We start from the raw sequence: 20,317 nt of genomic DNA, 5'->3' as shown, positions 1-20,317 counted from the left end.
TCAAATTAGAGGTGACTCAAACTAAATTAATCAATCAAGATAAAGTTCAAGTCAATGGTGGCTCAAGTTCGACTTGAGACTTGTTTACACTCCCATAACTAAAGTTTCATGTCTCCAATTATCCTCATTTGCAATACTGAGACATAAATAAGGCGAGGCTGATAGTCCAAAAAACAAATGAGCTATTCCAATAACAAAAAAAGGCTCAGTAATAAGCTTGCATGCCCAATGCTGGCGGCAATTAAGGAATTTGCTATATTTAAGAAATTAATAGTCCTCAAAAGTTATAGTAGAATACTATCAAGCATAGGCAACCCTGCGTAGCTCAAAACTGTAGACCAAATGGGAATGCAATAGGCGCATGACTATTCCTGCTTCAAAATATCATAGCTTCTTGGTATCATGAAAATAGTTTATTTTCTACTAAGAGCCACAAGTTTCATTAGTGGAGGAGCTCTTCAAAAAAGAGTAGACTAGGTAGGTAACAAAAACAAAATAGGGTCATATATATAAAATGAATTTTGTTCTTAGATCCGGGAACATTCCAAAACTTGGATTAGACTATGATCATAATGAACATGCAGGTTTCAAGAATGAGGCATGGCTTGATGTGATCGCAAACCAAATGGAGCATAGATTGGATCGAACTTTATTGAAATTAGAAACAAGTATAAAGTCATGCGTATCTGCAAGTTTACATGCACGCATTATGCTGCATGCAAGATATATATATATATATATATATATATATATATTCAGGGCTTAAGAGCACAACAAATGGAGTATTGATTACAAAATCAGTTGTATTATGCTGTGATATAGCATGTTTTAGGGTTTAGAGTCTCCTAATGAGACCATATGATGTAACGCACAAAAATGACACATGAAATAAAAGTTCACAAATCATCAACTATGTGGGCTCCGAAAATAAAGAGGCACCCTGACCTCGCCTCTTTCGGAGGAGTTTTAACGGATTAAGTTCTAAAGTAAATTTTCAGAAGGAAAATTTTGTCTGAAATAAGACACCACCCAGATATTTCGCCCTCATTTTATTAGGAATTTATGATTTGAGTTCTAGTTTCTTATAGGCATAAGCCCCTATAGTTAATTACCTCTCCCGAAAATGAGAGAGAACTTATGATTAAGGCTAGTCGTTAAATAGATACATAGTATTTGGCATATAGTAGCAGTAGAATTAGATATTAAAAATTGAAATTTATCACTGCGCACTTAAAGCGGATGGTGAGGGGTGAACCCGATCAAGATCCTATGGTAGTTAACCCAACCTGACCGAATGATCCTGTCGGCAGCCACGGATTGCTTCGTCCAAGAGAACCTTGTAGACTTGGGGTAGATATTTGACTAAGAGAACATATTTGAGTCCACCTTAGCTAATAAAGGGCTTTATGCCCTATCGGTCATACCCTATTGATTAATTGCTCAATGATTTAAATCCATTGGGGGACATAAGGGATCTGGCCATGAACGTAATTTAGTGGTGCCATTTGGCGGCAAACCACCCGGTTCAGAGGGCCCCAGTCATAACTGTTTACCTTCGGTGTCATTTGGCGTCGAAACCACAAGTTAGATGACATGTGCCACATCCCTATTGGCAAGAGATGATTTGAGAATAAATCTTAGTGAAATTCTTGACTAGTCATTCACTTTTTGCAAGCTGAAGTAATTTTCAAACTTTTCCATCTCGACAAACAATTGTGGAGTGTGGATAAGTTTTCACTTTAAGTTTAGGTGATTAATTTTTAAGGATTTTTACATAAATAACACTTGAAACTATTGAAAATACATATTCATCACTCAAAAAGTTATATTTACTGATATACCACATAAAATCTCCATTTTCCTCAATTTAACCACTCCGTTTAAGCCCCGTTAGAAATCCCGACTCACGTCATCTTTTGTTCCTTCGCGCGAAGGAAATCGAATCCTTCTCCACCAGCGATCGCCGCTGTCCTTATCCCTCACCGTCGCGAAGACGATTGGGTATTCTCCCTCGCCGCCAGCCACTTCCAGCTCCGCCGCTAGCCTTGCCTTATAGACAATCATAAATAGATTGAAATTTGGAAATGTTTGGGGAATAATTTACCATCAAAATAAAGAGAGCCATCTGAGTGGAACCCAATTGATCCACAATTAGTTCCTGGCATAGAATGGATTGGCAGGGTGGCATTGCAGGTTAGCCCCAAGGTAAAGGTGATGCGGTCGGGTCTTCTTTCTGCTGCTGCAAAATTTGACTTTAGGGGAGCAAAGCTAACGCTGAAGGAATTATCTCTGATTAGTTTGGCTCGATCACAGTCACAATTGTACGCGGTTTTTTTTTTTGGACTTGGAATAAGCCTGTCGGATTACATGAGCTCCGACAAACTAGTGGGGAGCTCCCAGTCGCCTTCCGACAAGTTCGCCTAGGTTCTGCCATCGTATGTGACGTAGAGAGTCCAAATTGGGGTTGAAGATAACATGCGAGGGATGGATTTAGAAAAGGCAAAGCTTTGCTAGCCGTTCTCTATGGCCTCAGCGATAAGGCGGGGATGGTTGTCCCAACGGAAGGTGTTGTCCGTCACCGGCGGAGGGGCTATAGATTGGTTGTGGATATGGTGGAAGCGTGGGCTATTGTGGGCGGAGTTGGCAGGGACGTTCCTTCGCGTGAATGAACGGAAGACGACTCAAGGCAAGATTTCTGACGGGAACTAAACGGAGTGGTAAAATTGATGAAAAGAGGGATTTTAGGTTGTATATTAGTAAATACAATAGTTTGAGTGTTGAATATGTATTTTTAATAGTTTCAAATGTTATGTATGTAAAAATACCTAAATTTTAATTGAATATTTTTAATTTTCGAATGGTATAGATTTGAAATTTTTATTTAAACTTGAGCCCCAAATTATTAACTTTGAGATTTGGGGCATTTCTTTGAAATTCGTGTGAACCCCACAGTTGCTACCATCATCGAGGTGAGTTTGAAATCACTTTAAATATTCATATTTTAATGAGTTTGAGAGACATTTTGAATATTTAGAATTGACACATCCGGTCGAGATCTAAATTCAACACGATCATCATCGAGGTGATTTCCAGATCACTTTAACTTTTCGTATTTTTATGAGTTTTAGAGACATTTAAAATATTTAGAATTGAACATCCGATTAAGATCTACGTTTAACACGGTCATCATCGAGGTAATTGGGTAATTTCATTTTATTATTTGAACCTTATCGACTCTATTTGATTGCCAACAAAGGATCGGGTTCAATTCCTTATTTTAGAGTTATGATATACATATCAGAACCGAGAGCATGTATTTTGATGAATAAGTTTTCTTTAAAAAAGACATGAAAGGTTTAATATGAACGTATAAAATTCAAATATTACGAATGATTCAACGAGCAACGATGCCAGGATTTTATGTTTTCAGTCGTGAATATTTCTTGTGATAGACCTTGCAGGTTTAATATTAATGTATAAAACAAAATACTCTCGTCAGTGCTACGACCGTGTATTTGTTCGGTTGTTCAAGTCGTGTAAACTCTAATACATTCAAAGAGGAGGATCGGACTTGATCCTAAGTTCACTTTTGACATGCGCAACATTCTCATGCAAGGGTTTAGGAGTATAACACACCTGTCGGAGCACACGCGGGAATTTATTTTTAAGTGCATATTGCACAATCACACTTACATATGTGTATTTGTATTAATATTAGTGTATGTTTACATGCTTTAAAACTTATTACTTTTCAATCTGCGCAGCATCCTCAAACGTCACGTGTATGTGTCACGCTCATTGAGGCCCATGTGGTAGCATACTTTTCAGTGCATCTTGTATTTTGCATTGCTGTGTTGTGTGGCATCTACGCTTGCTACATCTATATGTTGTATAGTACATGCACATAATATATTTGCATGCAATATAGAACATGCATATGGTGTATCTGAGTATGGGACAATTCATATGCTTGATTTATTTGCATGCTTATATGCATATTTGTATATTTGCATGTGCATTTGCATGATCAACATAATGCACTTGGAGGATTGATATGATGTAAATATAAGTGATGCACATAATATATTTATTTGACAAACATAATGTGTCTACATGATGATTTGTATGCTTTTAGAAAATGCATAATATATTTGTAAGGTATATTGACACAATGCACATACACAAATAAATAGTGCATTTATATGATTGGTATGTTGCATCATGTGCTTACACAATACTCAATGCATTTTATGCTTGTTTAGTATGCATGCATGTTAACTTTACATGGTTGTTGGTATATTTGCATGATCAATGGTATGCATATATATTATGCAGTGCGTCCGTGTGATTAGTAGTATATATACATGCCGCTTAATATATTTGCATCATGTGTATGCGTGTTCTTGGTATATACGCATTATGCAATAGGGGCTCATAGGCGACACTCTCTTTCAGTGATTTGGCGTGATGTGTACACTTTAATTAGGGATCGTACAACCCGTGACACATAACATTGCGCTATTTTATTTCTTTTTTAAGACAGACATTTACGGGACGTACGGGCATCCTAACTTTAACAACTGGAGTGCACGCTACCTAAAGCATTTGTGCATCCGTGACTTGCAATGTGATTGACGTTTCTCATTTCATTATGAAATGTTTAAACCAGAATAATTATAGGGGATATGCAAGGATTCCTACGTGCTAACAATTAATGTAAATACATTTTCATAGGAAAAATAAATAATTTTTACTTTTACCCCTTCCCTTTTTATGATAAGTATCATCTGTATTCAGGTGCATTTACACTCATATTTCACCCGTTGGTGAATACTCGAGAAATCCAAATCAGAGCCTCGAAATGACATATTAACATATTTTAAATATGGATCCTAAGCTGGTAGAGCCCACAAGCGTAACTTCCCTGTCTTTTAGCAAAAGCATCTAGGCTAGCGGGACCTGCAAATAATTTATGTTATAAATAGGAGGGAGGCTGGGTTCATTTTTTTCACACATCATTTCTACCAGAAGTGTTGTTGGGGAGTTTAGGCGTGTGTAAGTCAAGTGCTAAGAGAAAGAAATTTGATTCTTACCTATTGGTGAACAACTAATTCCCCTACAAGTTCACTATAAGTTGTATTCAATTATGTTATTTTTTTTATTGACTTAGAGAATTTAAAAAAAAAAATTTCTTAAGTCATAAGTTTTGTTGAAAAATTTTGGTAGCACCCCGACGTCGTCCCCGCGTAGGAGGTTGCATTGGGGGTGTGTAAAGCCTTCCCACCTGCTAAGAAAGATAGTCACAGTAGGCTTCGGATGACACCGCGATCACAGTTTTGTTTCCCGCTCACTAATAAAAGCGGTCATGAGATCTTCGTATACCCGTTTAAAACACAACATTTCTCTGTCTGCTAAGAAAAGCAATAACTGATACTTAATTTTCTTTTTATATATAATAAATTTCCTTGCTTGCTAATAAAAGCAGTCACAAATACTTATATTTTATGCAAACAAATTTTCTCATGCGCTAATAAAAACAGTCATGGATACTTATGTTTCCTCGCTCACTAATAAAAGCGATCACGAGTACATATTTCATGCATATAAATTGTGAAATACTAGTATAGGGTTTATACCTTAGGTGCACGGTGACCGAGGCGAGAATGACAGACCGCGATGGCGACGAAAAACCTGCGATGCACAATGTAATTTTTTTGTTATTACTTATTTATTTAATTTTATATATATATTAAATTAAGGTCTAGAGAGAAAAAAAGAGAGGGCTTTGGAGGAAGAGGTGTAGAATGTGCATAGAAATACGGTAGTGATGAAGCGAGAGTTTTAGAGAGGGAAAAACACTTCTTATTCTCTAATTTTAGAGGGAGAAAGAGAGGAATTTTTTCTCTCTAAATTGAGGAGAAAATATGAATGGGATTGGGAGGATGTGTAGGAGATGTTGTATGAGGCATTTAAAGGAAAATTGTATGAGAATTTTCTCTTTCTAGAGATAAAATTTTCTCTCTAGGCTAGAGAAAGAAAGTGGGGGATGAGAGAGTTTTTTGGTGGATGAAGTGTATGATGTATAGGGGAATGTTTTTTGGTGAAGGGAGGTTGGTGGTTTGAGGGGTGGATGTAGAGAAATAATTTTTTTAGGATTAGGGTTTTGGGAATGTTTTGAAAAGATGGAGGAAGAAGAAGAAGAGAGGAAAGGAAGAAGAGAAGAAGAAATGGAGGGTAATAGAAGAGGAAGAAAGAAAAAGTAGAAAGAAGAAGAAGAAGGAAAGAAGAGGAAGAAGAAGAATGGATAAGTGAGGAAGACGAAGAAGAATAGTAAGAATGAGAGATTTTACCATGGAGAGCTTGTAGGGAGCTTTGAGTGGTGGCCGGCTGATTGGAGGCACAAGAGAGGGAGAAAGAGACGCGAGAGAGGGGCGTGAGCCTTGCGTGCATGAGCTTGATCATGAGGTGAGGGGATGGGGCCGGTTGGGAGAGTTATGAAGGGGTAAGGGTTTAAGTAGGGGATATTTTAGGATTTTTTTTTTAAATCTTTCTCCCCCCTCCCCCCTCTTTTATATTGCTATTAATAATAATACGAAACCAAATTTTTTTAATTAATTGTGTACTGGCTCGATCATTATGTCGTCGTTGCCGTTCGTGTACATCGCCGCCTCAATTTGTGCAAGCAAAATTTAAAATTTTCCCGATCGACGACCTCAATCAATATGAGCATCGATCTTAACTGTTTTCATTGCTCTAGACGCATCGACGCTTTTCGTTTTGCAAATGACAACCATTTCGGCGATTTTGGGTTTTCAGTTGACGCATGTCAAGTGAGTTTTGCGCGGTTTCGAGCTTTTTTGCTTTCGATGCTCACCTTACGCGATCAAATTAACTCTAACACTAGTATTGAGGTCAACAAACTAAAATAATTATTTGTTTCCTTTTGATACAAACTTGAAGAGACAAAATTAGCACAAATGATAATTTAATTAGAAATTATGAGAAAACATTGAGGTCATAAAATGCCACTCTTTGATTAAGATTCATGCCACATTTAGAAAATTCACATTGAAACAGATTTTGCCAAAAATCAATGATACTTGCAAAATCAATCACAAAAATATGTAAATAAAAAAGGAAAGAATTCACCAAATAAAAGATGTAGCCCCATGTGACTGTAAGGAGATGACTGATCCTAGAAGTTGGTAATCAATATTTGCATTGTATTTGAAGAACTTTTATACAACAAGTACACAAGTTTGAAAGAAAAGCATAAATTTCATTAAGCAATCAACTCTCTTTGCATAACTCATATGTCTTTATCTCTCCCCTTCAGAGCTATGGCCTTAGGTCTATGTGAGCTACTATAGATCAAGATAATTTTAGAAGACTTAAGAATCAACTAGGAATGATCCATGAAACTGCACTATGCCAACAAATCAACAATCAATATAGCTCACAGTCCAATTCAGTATGGCAAGACCAAGCACATAGAAGTAGACAAATATTTTATGAAAGAGAAATTTGACAGTGGACTTATTTATATTTATCATGTAAGATCAGCTTGCAAACATTCTTACCAAGGACTTGATAATTCAACCTTTCTGAGATTAATTATCAAGCTGTGAATGACATATATGTTTTCCTTAACTTGAGGGGTAGTGTCAAATCCCATCCTAGCCATCGCAGTCGTCCCTTCCCTCTTGATCCTATGGACAGCATGGTGATACATGGCGGTCCCTTCCCTCTTGATCCTATGGCCAGCATGGGGATCCGTGGGAGGCTCACCTGGATCACGCCAATCTCCTTCTTCCATATTTGGGTGGCTGATTTAGGAAGGATTATATTAGTGCAATTATGCATCATTCTGTAAGTATTTGTTTCCTTATTAATATATCTTGTATAGATTTATAAATTGGGATAATTTTGTGCAATAAAGATTAAGCCCTTTTTTCCCTCTCCAATTCTTTGAATTTAATAGCATATGAGTGTGATAGAGATGAAATATGCAAGAGTAGTTAGTGGGCGATCCTCAAAGATAGCACACAAGCGAGATGGGGGCAATGCAAATAAGTCATAGGTTGACCTTTAGTTTAAAGAAACAAAACCCGTGTTCCTGGCAATTCCCAAGACGCAAATATAGTTGTTTGAACTTTGAACTTGATTTGGGAGCAGCAAGTTGCGCTAAATTATTTAATTTCTTCCAATATTCACATTATTTTCACAACAGATCATCAAACGTCAACTTTGTCTTGAAGAGTAGAAGCATGAAAATAATAACAGGAAACTATTACTAACAACAAAAATGACTAGTAATACGGAACAGGTTTGAACTTCCCGTTAAACTAGTATCTCGGCAACGAATAAGGCCAAAATACTTCAAACAAAATAAACAAAAAGTAATTCTAAAAACTATGTAAGAAGTTTCAACAGAAGATTAACCTGAATGACCACTTCTTTTCCTCAAAAAATTTCTGTATGCCATCAACCCATTGAGCCCATTTCTTACCAACATATTCCTTCCTAGAAGCCCTTTGAGATGAAGCTGTACGCTGCAGTGATGGAAAGCGATAAAGAATATTTCCCTGCAGAGGATAAAAAAGATCTTCAATCACTTATAGTAATAAGGCCTGTCATATGCACCCATTCACAACAGCTAAATTCTCAAAGAGCATTTTTCTTAATGCTTCTAAGGAAAGGTCTTATAAACATAAACTTATAAAAGGGGCTAATAGCCCCTTTGACAGATGACACCAGAAATCTCCACCTAAAGAGGAGATTCTGAAGTCGCTAATTATACAAGTACTTCTCTCATACATTTTTGTCTCAATTAAATTTTCTAATTTCATATTATTCAGGTCAATGGTTTTAGCTCAATTTTCTGTATTTTATAAGTCATGCGTTTTTATGAAATTAAGTATACTTTATTCAATTTATGAGCTTTTAACTCACACCAATAGTCCTTAAATTTCTTCTTCCCTCAATCTTAGCCTTAGCTACTTTCAGCAATCTTAGCCATAGCTACTAACATCCTCTAGCCATGGATCATCCCTAGCCGTCAAACATGTTCATTGTACTCTCCATTTTCAGTTATCAGAGAGAGCCTTTAGTAACCATATTTTCTTCTTCCTCTCTTGGTTCTTTATTTAAATTTCATTGATTTATTGAGTTCAAAAGTGGCCTTGCTTTCTTCACTCTCATTGCAATCATCTTATCATTCTCTTTTATACGTCCCAGAAATTCCACTGTTAAGCCATTTCCTTCGTTGACTCTTAGTTGCTTGAGCCGTCTCTCCTACTCACCATTTTATTAGGTAAGACAAGTTATAAAATTTCTTGTAAATGATGTGATCTAGGGATCCAATAATTAAAAAAATAGTCAATCTGACAGTCTAGTTCTAGTAATTGATGTTGGTTCGGCCAATAAGTTCGTAGACTAGCAAGAAGGTGATTTAGTCTTTAGACTTATTGAACCATTAAACATGCACATCAATTTGTTGAGAATTTATCTAGAATTAATGCATCTTTAACAAAGCTGAATAAAAGGTTTTTTAAATTTGAGTGGTTCAATTTATTAGGTATGAAGAGTTATAAAATTTCTCGTAAATGATGTGATCTAGGGGTCCAATAATTAAGAAAATGGTCAATCTGATAATCTATTTCTTGTAAATGATGCTAGTTCGGTCAATAAGTTGGTAGACTAACAAGAAGGTGGTTTGGTCTTTAGACTTATTAAACCATTAAACATGCACATCAATTTGTTGATAATTTCTCTAACATTAATGCATCTTTAACAAGGCTGACTAATAAGTTTTTTAAATTTGAGTGGTTCAATTTATTAGGTATAAAGCCTTATAAAATTTCTTGTAAATAATATGATCTAGGGATTCAATAATTAAGAAAATGGTCAATTTGACGGTCTATTTCTTGTAAATGATGCTAGTTCGGCCAATAAGTTGGTAGACTAGCAAAAAGGTGGTTTGTTCTCTAGACTTGTTGAACCATTAAACATGCTCATGAATTTGTTGAGATTTTCTCTAACATTAATGCATCTTTGACAAAGCTGACTAATAAGTTTTTTAAATTTGAGTGGTTTAATTTATGTGATCAAAGTCTTTAGAAACTCATGAATTGCTTAGCATTAGCTCCAATTTGCACCATTCCTTCAAGCACTGTCACATTTCAAATCTAAAATGATTTCTCAAACCAAGGTATGGGTAATGTACAAAAACAACATAGCAAAGAGGTGGTTAATGCCTCCATATAGCTCAAGGTGCATGAGAGGGATTATTTTACTCATGATTTGCTGTTGGGCTTAAACATTTTTTTCTTTGAAGATATGAAATACTATATTTAAGGAGTTAAATGTGATATTTTCACACACCATATGAACTTGAAGTATATTTTAACTCTGGAGTTGAATATGAGCTCTACCAATTATAAGTTGATGGACTTTTATTTACAAATTCAGTACTACCCAGTTAAGACTAATGTGATTGTAAATACTTGGAGCAAAAAATCTACAACTCATATAAGATAGTTGGTGCACGAGATAGATTGACTTCAACTTGGGATAATACCTTAAAAAGGAAAAAAATTATCACATCTCATATGTTTGCTCAACCAACAATACAAATAAGATTCATATAGCTCCAGCATAAGTTGATAAATTGATGCAACTTTAAACCAAGCTAAACAAGGGGTTGAAACTCAAGTTTGTTATCAATCATGCAGGTACATTAAGATTTGAAAATCGATCACTATCTGTTCTAAATTAAGACTTCGACAGGAGCCACTTGAGATGCACATACCACTTTATATTGTATTCACTCGGGGAGCACTAAAATGTATCAACATGTCAATGAGCTTTTCTAGTGGCCTAGAAAGAAGAAGTATACGGCAAATTTCATACCGAGTGTTTCAACCATCAAATGGTTAAGGATAAAAATCACAAGCCAATCGGAGTGTTACAACCTCTTTCTATTTTAAAGTAAAAAATGAGAGAAGATAGCAACAAATTTTGTAGTTAGCTTATCTGGGTATATGCAAGGTTATGATACAATTAGGGAAATGATTAATAGAACCACAAAGGCAGCTTAATATGTACATATCAAGAAGATTTAGTCAATAGACAAGCTGACAAGAATCTATAAGAATAATATTATTAGAATGCATGAGATACTAATCATCATTGTACCTAATCGGGATAGTAGATTTACTACTACGATATATAAAAAGTTTTAGAGGCTTTGGCATGATATTACATTAACAAAATATTTCATTCTAAAATAAATAGGAAGTCAGAGCTCGTGTAAGATTTCTTGAGAGCATTTAGCTACGAGGAATACATTTTAGGTGTGAAGTTCATCTCTAATAATAATTTTCAAACTAGCATCAGCAATTCTGTATGGAAAGAAATATATATCCAATTTATGTTGATTAGAGATTGGTGGAAGAAAATTCCTAGAACTTCAATTATTGGAGAGGCTACTAAGTTCATTTGATTTGGAAATGTCTAAGTTCAGCTCAAGAGCAACATAATAAATATTTTCACTTCACCCTAAGCACAGGATGATTGAGTTTGAGATTGGGATCATATACTTCACAAGGTTTTTCCATGTGTGAGTTACTAGATTCAGTAAGAGTGAATCTTCAACTTTATTCAATCAATCTTTTAAGATGATTGCGAGAATAGGGAAGTTTCATACCAATTGGCTCTTTTTCCTAAACTCGCAATAGTGTTGTTGCATGTCAGAACATTCGCAGCGGTAAAGAAATGGAGTGTTTAACGTCATAGCTTTATACAAAGATCTAGCACACACAGAGATAAAAGAGATGGGTGCGAAGCCATATAATACACCATAATTTTAACGTAGAAAACCTTAAAAAAGGAAAAAATCACGGGTCCTCGCCCAATTGAGTGGTTGGTGGGATTGTATTCAGGAGAAGGTCGTCGGAGGTACTATTCTTAGGCGACAGTGTTCCGATGGGGGATGCGTTGATACAATGTAGCAAATATACATCATATAAAGCACATTACAAGGTTAGAGCCGGAAGAATCTAGTGGTATGAGACATATTCTCAAGAGAAAATTGGTAGGTTTGTTTGGTCAGTAGAACCGTGATCGGCTGGCGATGGAGGTCAGAGGGACCGTAGTCGAGTGACAGAAGTTGGAAGGAGCGTGGTCGAGCGATGAAGGTCAGGACCATAGTCGGGCGATTGAGGTTGAAGGGACCGTTGTCAGGCGACGTAGATTGGAGGGATTGGAAGGACCATGGTCAGCATGAGACAAAGGTTGGAGGGACCATAGTCGGGCAAATGTGGTCGGAGGGACTGTAATTGTGTGATGGTAGTATGAGGGTCATAGTTGGGCGATGATTGTCAAAGGATTGTAGTTGGGCGATGGTGGTTAAAGGGACTATAGTCAAATGATAGTAGCACAAGGATCGTATTCAGCAGATGACGGTAGTCGAGAGGGACCATAGTCAGCAATCGACAAAGGTCGTAGGGACCGTAGTCAACGGTCAACAGAGGTCGTAAGGATTGCAGTCAGCGGGTGACGAAGGTCGTAGGGACCGCAGTCGATGAGCGATGAAGGTCAGAAGGACCGTAGTCGGGCGACTAAGGTCCAAGGACTGAATTCGGGCGACTGTGATCTGAGGGGATGTAGTCATGCAACGGTGGTCGGAGGGACCTTAGTTGGTAAGCGACGCCATAGCTGACGGGCAATTGTAGTCAAAAGGACCATAGTATGGTGACTTAGGACGAAGGACCGTAATTGGGAAATTGTGATCAGAAGGGCAATCAAATGATGTTGGTTGAAAGGATCATAGTCGGCAGGCGCGATGAAGGTAGGAAGGACTGTAGTCGGGCAACGGAGGATGAAAGATCGTAAATGTGTGTTAGTGTTCGGAAGGGTAGTAGTCGGGCGAGTAAGGACGAAAGAATAGTAGTTGGGAGACTAAGGTCGGAAGGACAGTAGTCGGGCGACTGAGGTTGAATGACCGTAGTCGAGCGATTGTGATCTAGGGGACCGCAGTCTGGCGAGGGCAGTCGAATGCACCGTGGTCAGCAGTCGACAAAAGTCAGAAGGACCATAGTTAGTGGGTGACTGAGGTAGGAAGGACCGTAGTCTGGCGACTGAGGTTTAAAGACCGTAGTCGACAGGCGACAAAGGTCAAAAGGATCGTAGTTGGGCGACTAAGGTCAAAGGGTTATAGTCAGGCGACTAAGGTCGAAGGAACGTGGTTGGGAGACTGAGATCAAAGGACTGTAGTAGGGCAATGGTGGTTAGAGGGATCGTCATGCGTGGGCAACGAAGGTCGGAAGGACCGTAATGGGGAAATAGTGGTTGGTGGGATTGTATACGGGCGATGGTCGCAATAGTGGTTGGTGGGATTGTATTCAGGAGAAGGTCGTCGGAGGTACTATTCTTAGGCGACAGTGTTCCGATGGGGGTTGCGTTGATACAATGTAGCAAATATACATCATATAAAGCACATTACAAGGTTAGAGTTGGAAGAATCTAGTGGTATGAGACATATTCTCAAGAGAACATTGGTCTGTTTGTTTGGTCAGTAGAATCGTGGTCGGCTGGCGATGGAGGTCAGAGGGACCGTAGTCGAGTGACAGAAGTTGGAAGGAGCGTGGTCGGGCAATGAGGGTCAGGACCGTAGTCGGGCAATTGAGGTTGAAAGGACCATTGTCAGGCGACGTAGATTGGAAGGATTGGAAGGACCGTGGTCAACAGGAGACAAAGGTTGGAGGGACCATAGTCGGGCAAATTGGGTCGGAGGGACTGTAATTGTGTGATGGTAGTCTGAGGGTCATAGTTGGACAATGATGGTCAAAGGATTGTAGTTGGGCGACGATGGTTAAAGACACTATAGTCAAACGATAGTGGCACAATGATCATAGTCATCAAGTGACGGTAGTCGAGAGGGACCGTAGTCAGCAATTGACAAAGGTCGTAGGGACCGAAGTCAACGGTCAACAGAGGTCGTAGGGATTGCAGTCAGCGGGTGACGGAGGTCGTAGGGACCGCAGTCGATGAGCGACGAAGGTCAGAAGGACCATAGACCATAGTAAGGCGACTAAGGTCCAAGGACTAAATTCGGGCGACTGTGATCTGAGGGGATGTAGTCATGCAACGGTGGTCGAAGGGACCTTAGTTGGTAAGCAACGGAGGTCAAAAGCGCCATAGCCGACGAGCAATTGTAGTCAAAAGGACCATAGTCGGGTGACTTAGGACGAAGGACCGTAATTGGGCAATTGTGATCAGAAGGGCAATCAAATGATGTTGGTTGAAAGGATCATAGTCGGCAGGCCCGATGAAGGTAGGAAGGACTGTAGTCGTGCAACGGAGGATGAAAGATCGTAAACGTGTGTTAGTGGTCGGAAGGGTAGTAGTAAGGAGAGTAAGGATGAAAGAATAGTTGTTGGGCGACTAAGGTCGGAAGGACAGTAGTCGGGCGACTGAGGTTGAAGGATCGTAGTCGAGCGATTGTGATCTAGGGGACCGTGGTATGGCGAGGGCAGTCGAAGGGACTGTGGTCAGCAGTCGACAAAATTCAAAAGGATCATAGCTAGTGGCTGACGGAGGTAGGAAGGACCGTAGACTGGCGACTGAGATTTAAAGATCGTAGTCGGGTGGCCATCGTAAGAAGGATAGTAGTTAACTGGCGACAAAGGTCAAAAGGACCGTAGTTGGGCGACTAAGGTCAAAGGGTTGTAGTCAGGCGACTAAGGTCGAAGGAACGTGGTTGGGAGATTGAGATCAAAGGACTGTAGTAGGGCAATGGTGGTTAGAGGGATCGTAGTGCGTGGACGACGAAGGTCGGAAGGACCGTAATGGGGCAATAGTGGTTGGTGGGATTGTATTCGGGCGACGGTCGCAATAGTGGTTGGTGGGATTGTATTCGGGAGATGGTCGTCGGAGGTACTATTCTTAAGCGACAGTGTTCGAGGGACTGTGGTCAACGGGCGACTGTGTTCTGAGAACCATAGTCAGCAAGCAACTAAGGTTGGAAGGAACGTGGTCGGGAGACGAACCTGCAACAGTGGCCGGGTTGAGCCACGACGACGGTGGAAAGGTGGACGTTCAACGATAATTGACTAATAAAAGTCCAGTGATGGCGAGAGTTTGCCGGCAGTGGTGCTCCAATGGAGCTCCGAGATTCTTCAAGCTTTAATGCTCTTCTTTTGAATCTATAGCCCAAGGTCTAAGCCTCATCCAAAAGTCCCCTTCGTGTAGATATTAAGGGTCTATTTAAAATTTTTTAGAAGTGGCATGCCCTGTAATTATGTAGAAGATCTGGCGCAATTTCAGAGTGCTCCATCGAACGGCCCATATTGATCCCCTCGATCATAGAGCATTCATTCAATATTTAAATGCCTTTATAATGTCAAAATTAAGCAATGTTGGGCTTGTTGGATTCGTCTCGTCAAGCCGCTCGATTCAACCATAAGCATGCCATATTTAAAGATCATTTGATTGTCAATTAGAGTCTTGAAGCTTTCAGATATGCTTTAGGCCACTAATTTGGGCCCATTTGGGCTCGAATTAGACCAATTTTGATATTATTGGGTTTGTCTTATCAAGACATTCAGTTTGACTATAAGTTTGTTGAGACCGGAGTTCAAATGATCCCGAATTTAATTTTGAAAGTTTTCAATTGAGATATGCCTAGAGATTCATGCCGGATCAAGCCGAATTGTTGTGACGTATCAAGTGTATATCCTTCACTTCTCTTCATTAAAATGCCATATGCATGATAACTCTTATAATATTTAGCATGACCCATTACTTATTCAACATGATACTAAAGAAGAAGCAAATGAATACCTAAAAAGATATTCCATTGGCATAAGGTACAAATTTATGGATCAAAGTTTTTTAACGAGGGTTTAATGTAACAATAAATAAATAACATTAAATCCCCACTTGAACTAAATAAACCATTAAAACAGCCTATTGTCACCTTTGCCCCAATATTATTGGACTAGTTTTTTTAGTTTATTTGATCGTGATATAAGATAGATCTACTTGATATTTTCGGCATGCGTTTATATTTTTACCACAAATCATAAGCCAACATTGAGTCTTTGCCTCCTAGCTACAAACCAAGATCACAAAAGCTTCTCTCCCTTCTCAGTTCATGTGTCATGAGCTCTCTCCCTCTTCTTCTTCTTCATCTTTGTTCCCAATCAAAAAGAGCTATTGTCATAGGTCTTCATCTTCGATACCATCCTATGTTCCTTATTGAGTGTGACTCTTCTTCTTCCCTCAATCTAAGACACATCTGCCAACATCCTCCAACCATTTTTCTATCTCAACAACCACAAATACACATTATGATCGCTATTGTGAATCATCAGGTAACCTTCCATAACCCTATTCTTATCTTCCACTCTTGCTTCCTTATTTCAATTTCATAAATTTATTGAAATCATAAGCTTCCTTGCGCCCTTTAAACTCAATGTTATCATCTTATCACTTTGATTTGTTCCTAGTAGACTCTCAAGCTTTACCTTCATTGTCTCTTACTGCTCTAACCTTCTTTCCCTCTCACCTGCTTGTTATATAAGTGAAAAAATTTCTAGTAAATGATAATTCATGATTCAATTAAGATTATTTTTGGATAGATGATGTTGTTTAATTCTGGTAATGGCTTTAATTATCAACTATAGTTGTAATGGTGGTGTTAGATCAATTATGAGTAATATCAATTTATGATTTGCAATTTTGAATTTTTTATTCAATTTAAAGAGCAATTTAGGTTGATATTGGGATTACAATAGCTACTATTTAAGCCTATTGAGTTTGTCCACATTTAGTGTTGTTCTTTTAAATCTCAGTAAATATTGGACCCTCACTATTTTCTCAATATTTATTTTTGAATATCCTGTACATCAATTTGTATCGGTAAAATAGCACTTTAGCTAAGATATTGTAGCTAACCAAATGAGGTTTTAAATTTCCAAAGCAAAAAATAAAGAATGACAAAATCAATTCCCTTGAATCAAACATGATATGATATTTTGATAACAAACCTCATCATCCACTTCGGGGTGTCCATCAAAACGTAATAGAACTGGTAAGATATATGAATCATCATCCTGCTTCAACATTGAGAAAATAAAATTGGTTAATTGGAAAATTGCAAACATTCAAATTTTTGTTAGAAGCATAACCAACACCTTGCAGAAGGATGCAGATTAAAGCTGTTAAACCAACGCCAAAGATATAAAAAAAAAAAATGCATGCAGCAAAAAAAAAACATGCAAGCAACTTGGAAAGAAAGTCAGTCCGGTTAAGCAATGTATGCTATGAACATATGTAAAAGAATATGGAGAATGCCATGATTCATGCTATGAATAAAGATACATAATAAAATATCACTTGTATCCTAATTGAGTGCGGAAAACTAAGATCGTTAACATTAAGGTTGGGTAAAATCAGGAAAAAGAAAAAAAAAAGAATGAAATTAACAACTATTATGCATATAGAATGGAACATAGAAGATGCATTAAATATGGTCGATACATAGGATTAATAAGAAAGGATTCGGGAAAGAAGGCATAGACCAAAGGTAACATTGTCAAAAATTGCGCAAAAGACTTGCATAAAAGATAGTACCTTATGTAGCACTTGATAGAGTGAATGAAGATGCATTTCCAAAGCTAACCCCAAATTAAGTCCCCAATGATGATGCACAAAGAAGTGAAATCAATCAAAAGTTATAATATTTATCTATTTTCACAAACACTATAAATTTTATAAAATTGTCCAATTTAAACACCCCATGTATCACATTATGTAGCATATAATATAGTGAATGAAGATGAGTTTTCAAAGCTAACCCCAAATTAAGTCCCCAATGAAGATGCACAAAGAATTCAAATCAATTGAAAGTTATAGCATTTATCTATTTCCACCAATACTATAAAGTTTATAAAATTATCTACTATAAACAACAACCCCCCCCCCCCCCACCCCCCAAAAAAATTAAAAAATTCATAAATAGGAAGAACTCAATTAGAGAAGGAAAAAAAATGTTCAAATAATCCCCCTATTATTCATACACATCACCTTTCTCCAATTTAATCCCTTGATAATACAAAATTGATCCTAAATAATCCTCATGTACTAAATTGGATCAATTTTATATAGTTGAAAGTGTACAAGTTAATAGAGCAAAATAGCATTCGTCATGACACATGGCGCTGCACGTCGTACCCTCTACACCATTTTCATGGCATGAACGAAGGGTTTAAAATAGTGTACGTGATTTGCGCTGTGTGCATGCAAAGCATATAACACATAGCCCTCATAATGCTAACTACTTTAATTTTGATAATTTAGTATGATAGATTTAAGATTAAGTTTTTTTTCTAATAGTTTCCACACACACTGAACCCTTACCCCGTTAATTAAAATAGAATCTCACACCCATGCACAACATCGCCTCACTCGGCTCGTTAGGCTAGGGCATCATCTCATTAAGACGATCTCGACCACGCATGCACTCCTCAGATCTCATCTTGGCCACATGGTCTCAACCAAGAACGCACAGTTGTTGCACAATCAAAGGCGTATAGCTACCACTTGATATTGATCCCAGTCAATAAGGGCATCACGCACAGCAAGTCGCCTTATCTTCATCACACATTCGCAGACCGTGTCTTCCTTGCGCAATAGGCCACATGCCTCATCTTCCTCTCATAACAGTCGCATGTCGAATCTTCTTCAATGAATATATCATTTCTCGCAATTAACATTGACTTCGCTATTTTCAATTGTATTTTGTTATTCAAAAATTTCCAGTGTACACTAATTATTATTAGTTACTCTATCATTATTAGATATTCAAAAAATGTCGAATTTAGTTCAAAGTGCACTTAAACTTAAGTGGTTGAGGTGTTAATCACTTGAAATTAAGTATTATATTTGATGCTTTTATTATAATAATGGTTTATTTTTTTAATTTAATAACGTTTCATATTTATCTGCATTTTGATTCATAATTTTTTATTTGTGTCATGTTCAAAATGGTGCAAACCGGACCGTGGGTAATGCACTATGGCTCCAGGGAGACCTTTGCGTTATAATACAATATTCGTCGTTAACAAATATAGTCCAAGGGCTAAATTGGGATCCATTTTGTATCCCAATTTCCATCAATTTCTATATTAGGGACTATTTGGGATCAATTTAGCATAGTTAAAGGACTAAATTGGAGAAACGTGATACTCTGGGAGAAAATTGATGGCATGTAACTAGCTGGAAACTATTTTTGTGATGAGGACATCAGCAGGAGATTTTGATGCATGTATTAGAGGAGAAATTGGAGATCGACGGCCACGATCGGGAGCCTTTATTTGTGATGTATTTTATGTATTGTTTATTTTAAATTTCAGTTCATGTTATACCCCTGAGGGCACTTTAGTCCTTTTCTTTTGTCACGTTAAGGCCTATATATAAGGACAACCACTATTGTATTTGGATGATGGTTGATGAATAAAAATTCTAGCTTTTGTCTTCTTCAATGTTGTGAGCTTTGAGAGAAGAAAGAGGCCCTTGGTGAGGGTGATTGCAATATCCGTCAGTCTTTGGAAGAGTCCAAAGCTCACGGCTTACCTCTACCTTCTTTCCCTACTTCCACCGTCGGCCACCCTTCATAATCCACCCAAAACGCCGTCCTTGCCCTTTTCCCCTCCCCTTCCCTCAACCTTCCACAATCAGCCCCTTCCCCACCCACCTATCGCCGGCCTCCCAAGGCCATCTTAGCCGCCGGCAAAGTAGTCCCCACAAAGTCTAACTTCAAATTCAATTTCCCTCTTAATCAACTTCATAAATAGCCTATTATTGATTAGGAAAGATTCTTAGTTGAATTCAAATAAATATTTGAATTTCAAACTCTTTCATCATTGATAAATCTAATTTAGGATATCCCCTTAATTAAATTAAATCTGAAATTAAATCTTAGATTTGATTTCAATCACCAATTAAAGTCAAGGGCCCACATACATCGAACCTAGACACCCTCTCTCCTCATATGGCCGGCCCTCCCCCTTTTGCCTTTTCTCTCTCCAATTTAATCCTTAACCCCAATTAAAATCTCCATAAATCCCTCTTAAGCCGACAACCCCTCTAGCCCTATTTTGGGATAATTTTGAGATCAAATTATTCCCTTCCCTCCCTTGTGAAAATTTGAAATTCAATTCATATTTTCTAACTTATTTCCTTCCCACTCCCTAGCCCAAAGTCCAAAAATCCTCCTAGCCCTAACCGTCCCCTCCCCTACTTGAATCCTCTT

General features: G+C 37.9%; 1 protein-coding gene across 1 annotated transcript in view; it reads right to left on the bottom strand.

Moving 5' to 3' along the window:
• LOC110106236 (uncharacterized protein At5g03900, chloroplastic) overlaps nucleotides 1-20,317 on the bottom strand; it is a gene marked incomplete at its 3' end in the record, with an annotated part of 46,887 nt that overhangs the window by 1,672 nt on the left and 24,898 nt on the right. Inside the window, 2 exon segments of the mRNA XM_028700974.1 lie at nucleotides 8,443-8,585; nucleotides 17,052-17,117. Coding sequence (XP_028556807.1) covers nucleotides 8,443-8,585; nucleotides 17,052-17,117 — 209 coding nt within the window.

Source organism: Dendrobium catenatum, unplaced genomic scaffold, assembly GCF_001605985.2.
Source record: "Dendrobium catenatum unplaced genomic scaffold, ASM160598v2 fragScaff_scaffold_1608, whole genome shotgun sequence".
In the NCBI taxonomy this organism is placed as follows: Eukaryota; Viridiplantae; Streptophyta; class Magnoliopsida; order Asparagales; family Orchidaceae; genus Dendrobium; species Dendrobium catenatum.
This window is presented reverse-complemented; position numbering and strand designations above follow the sequence as displayed.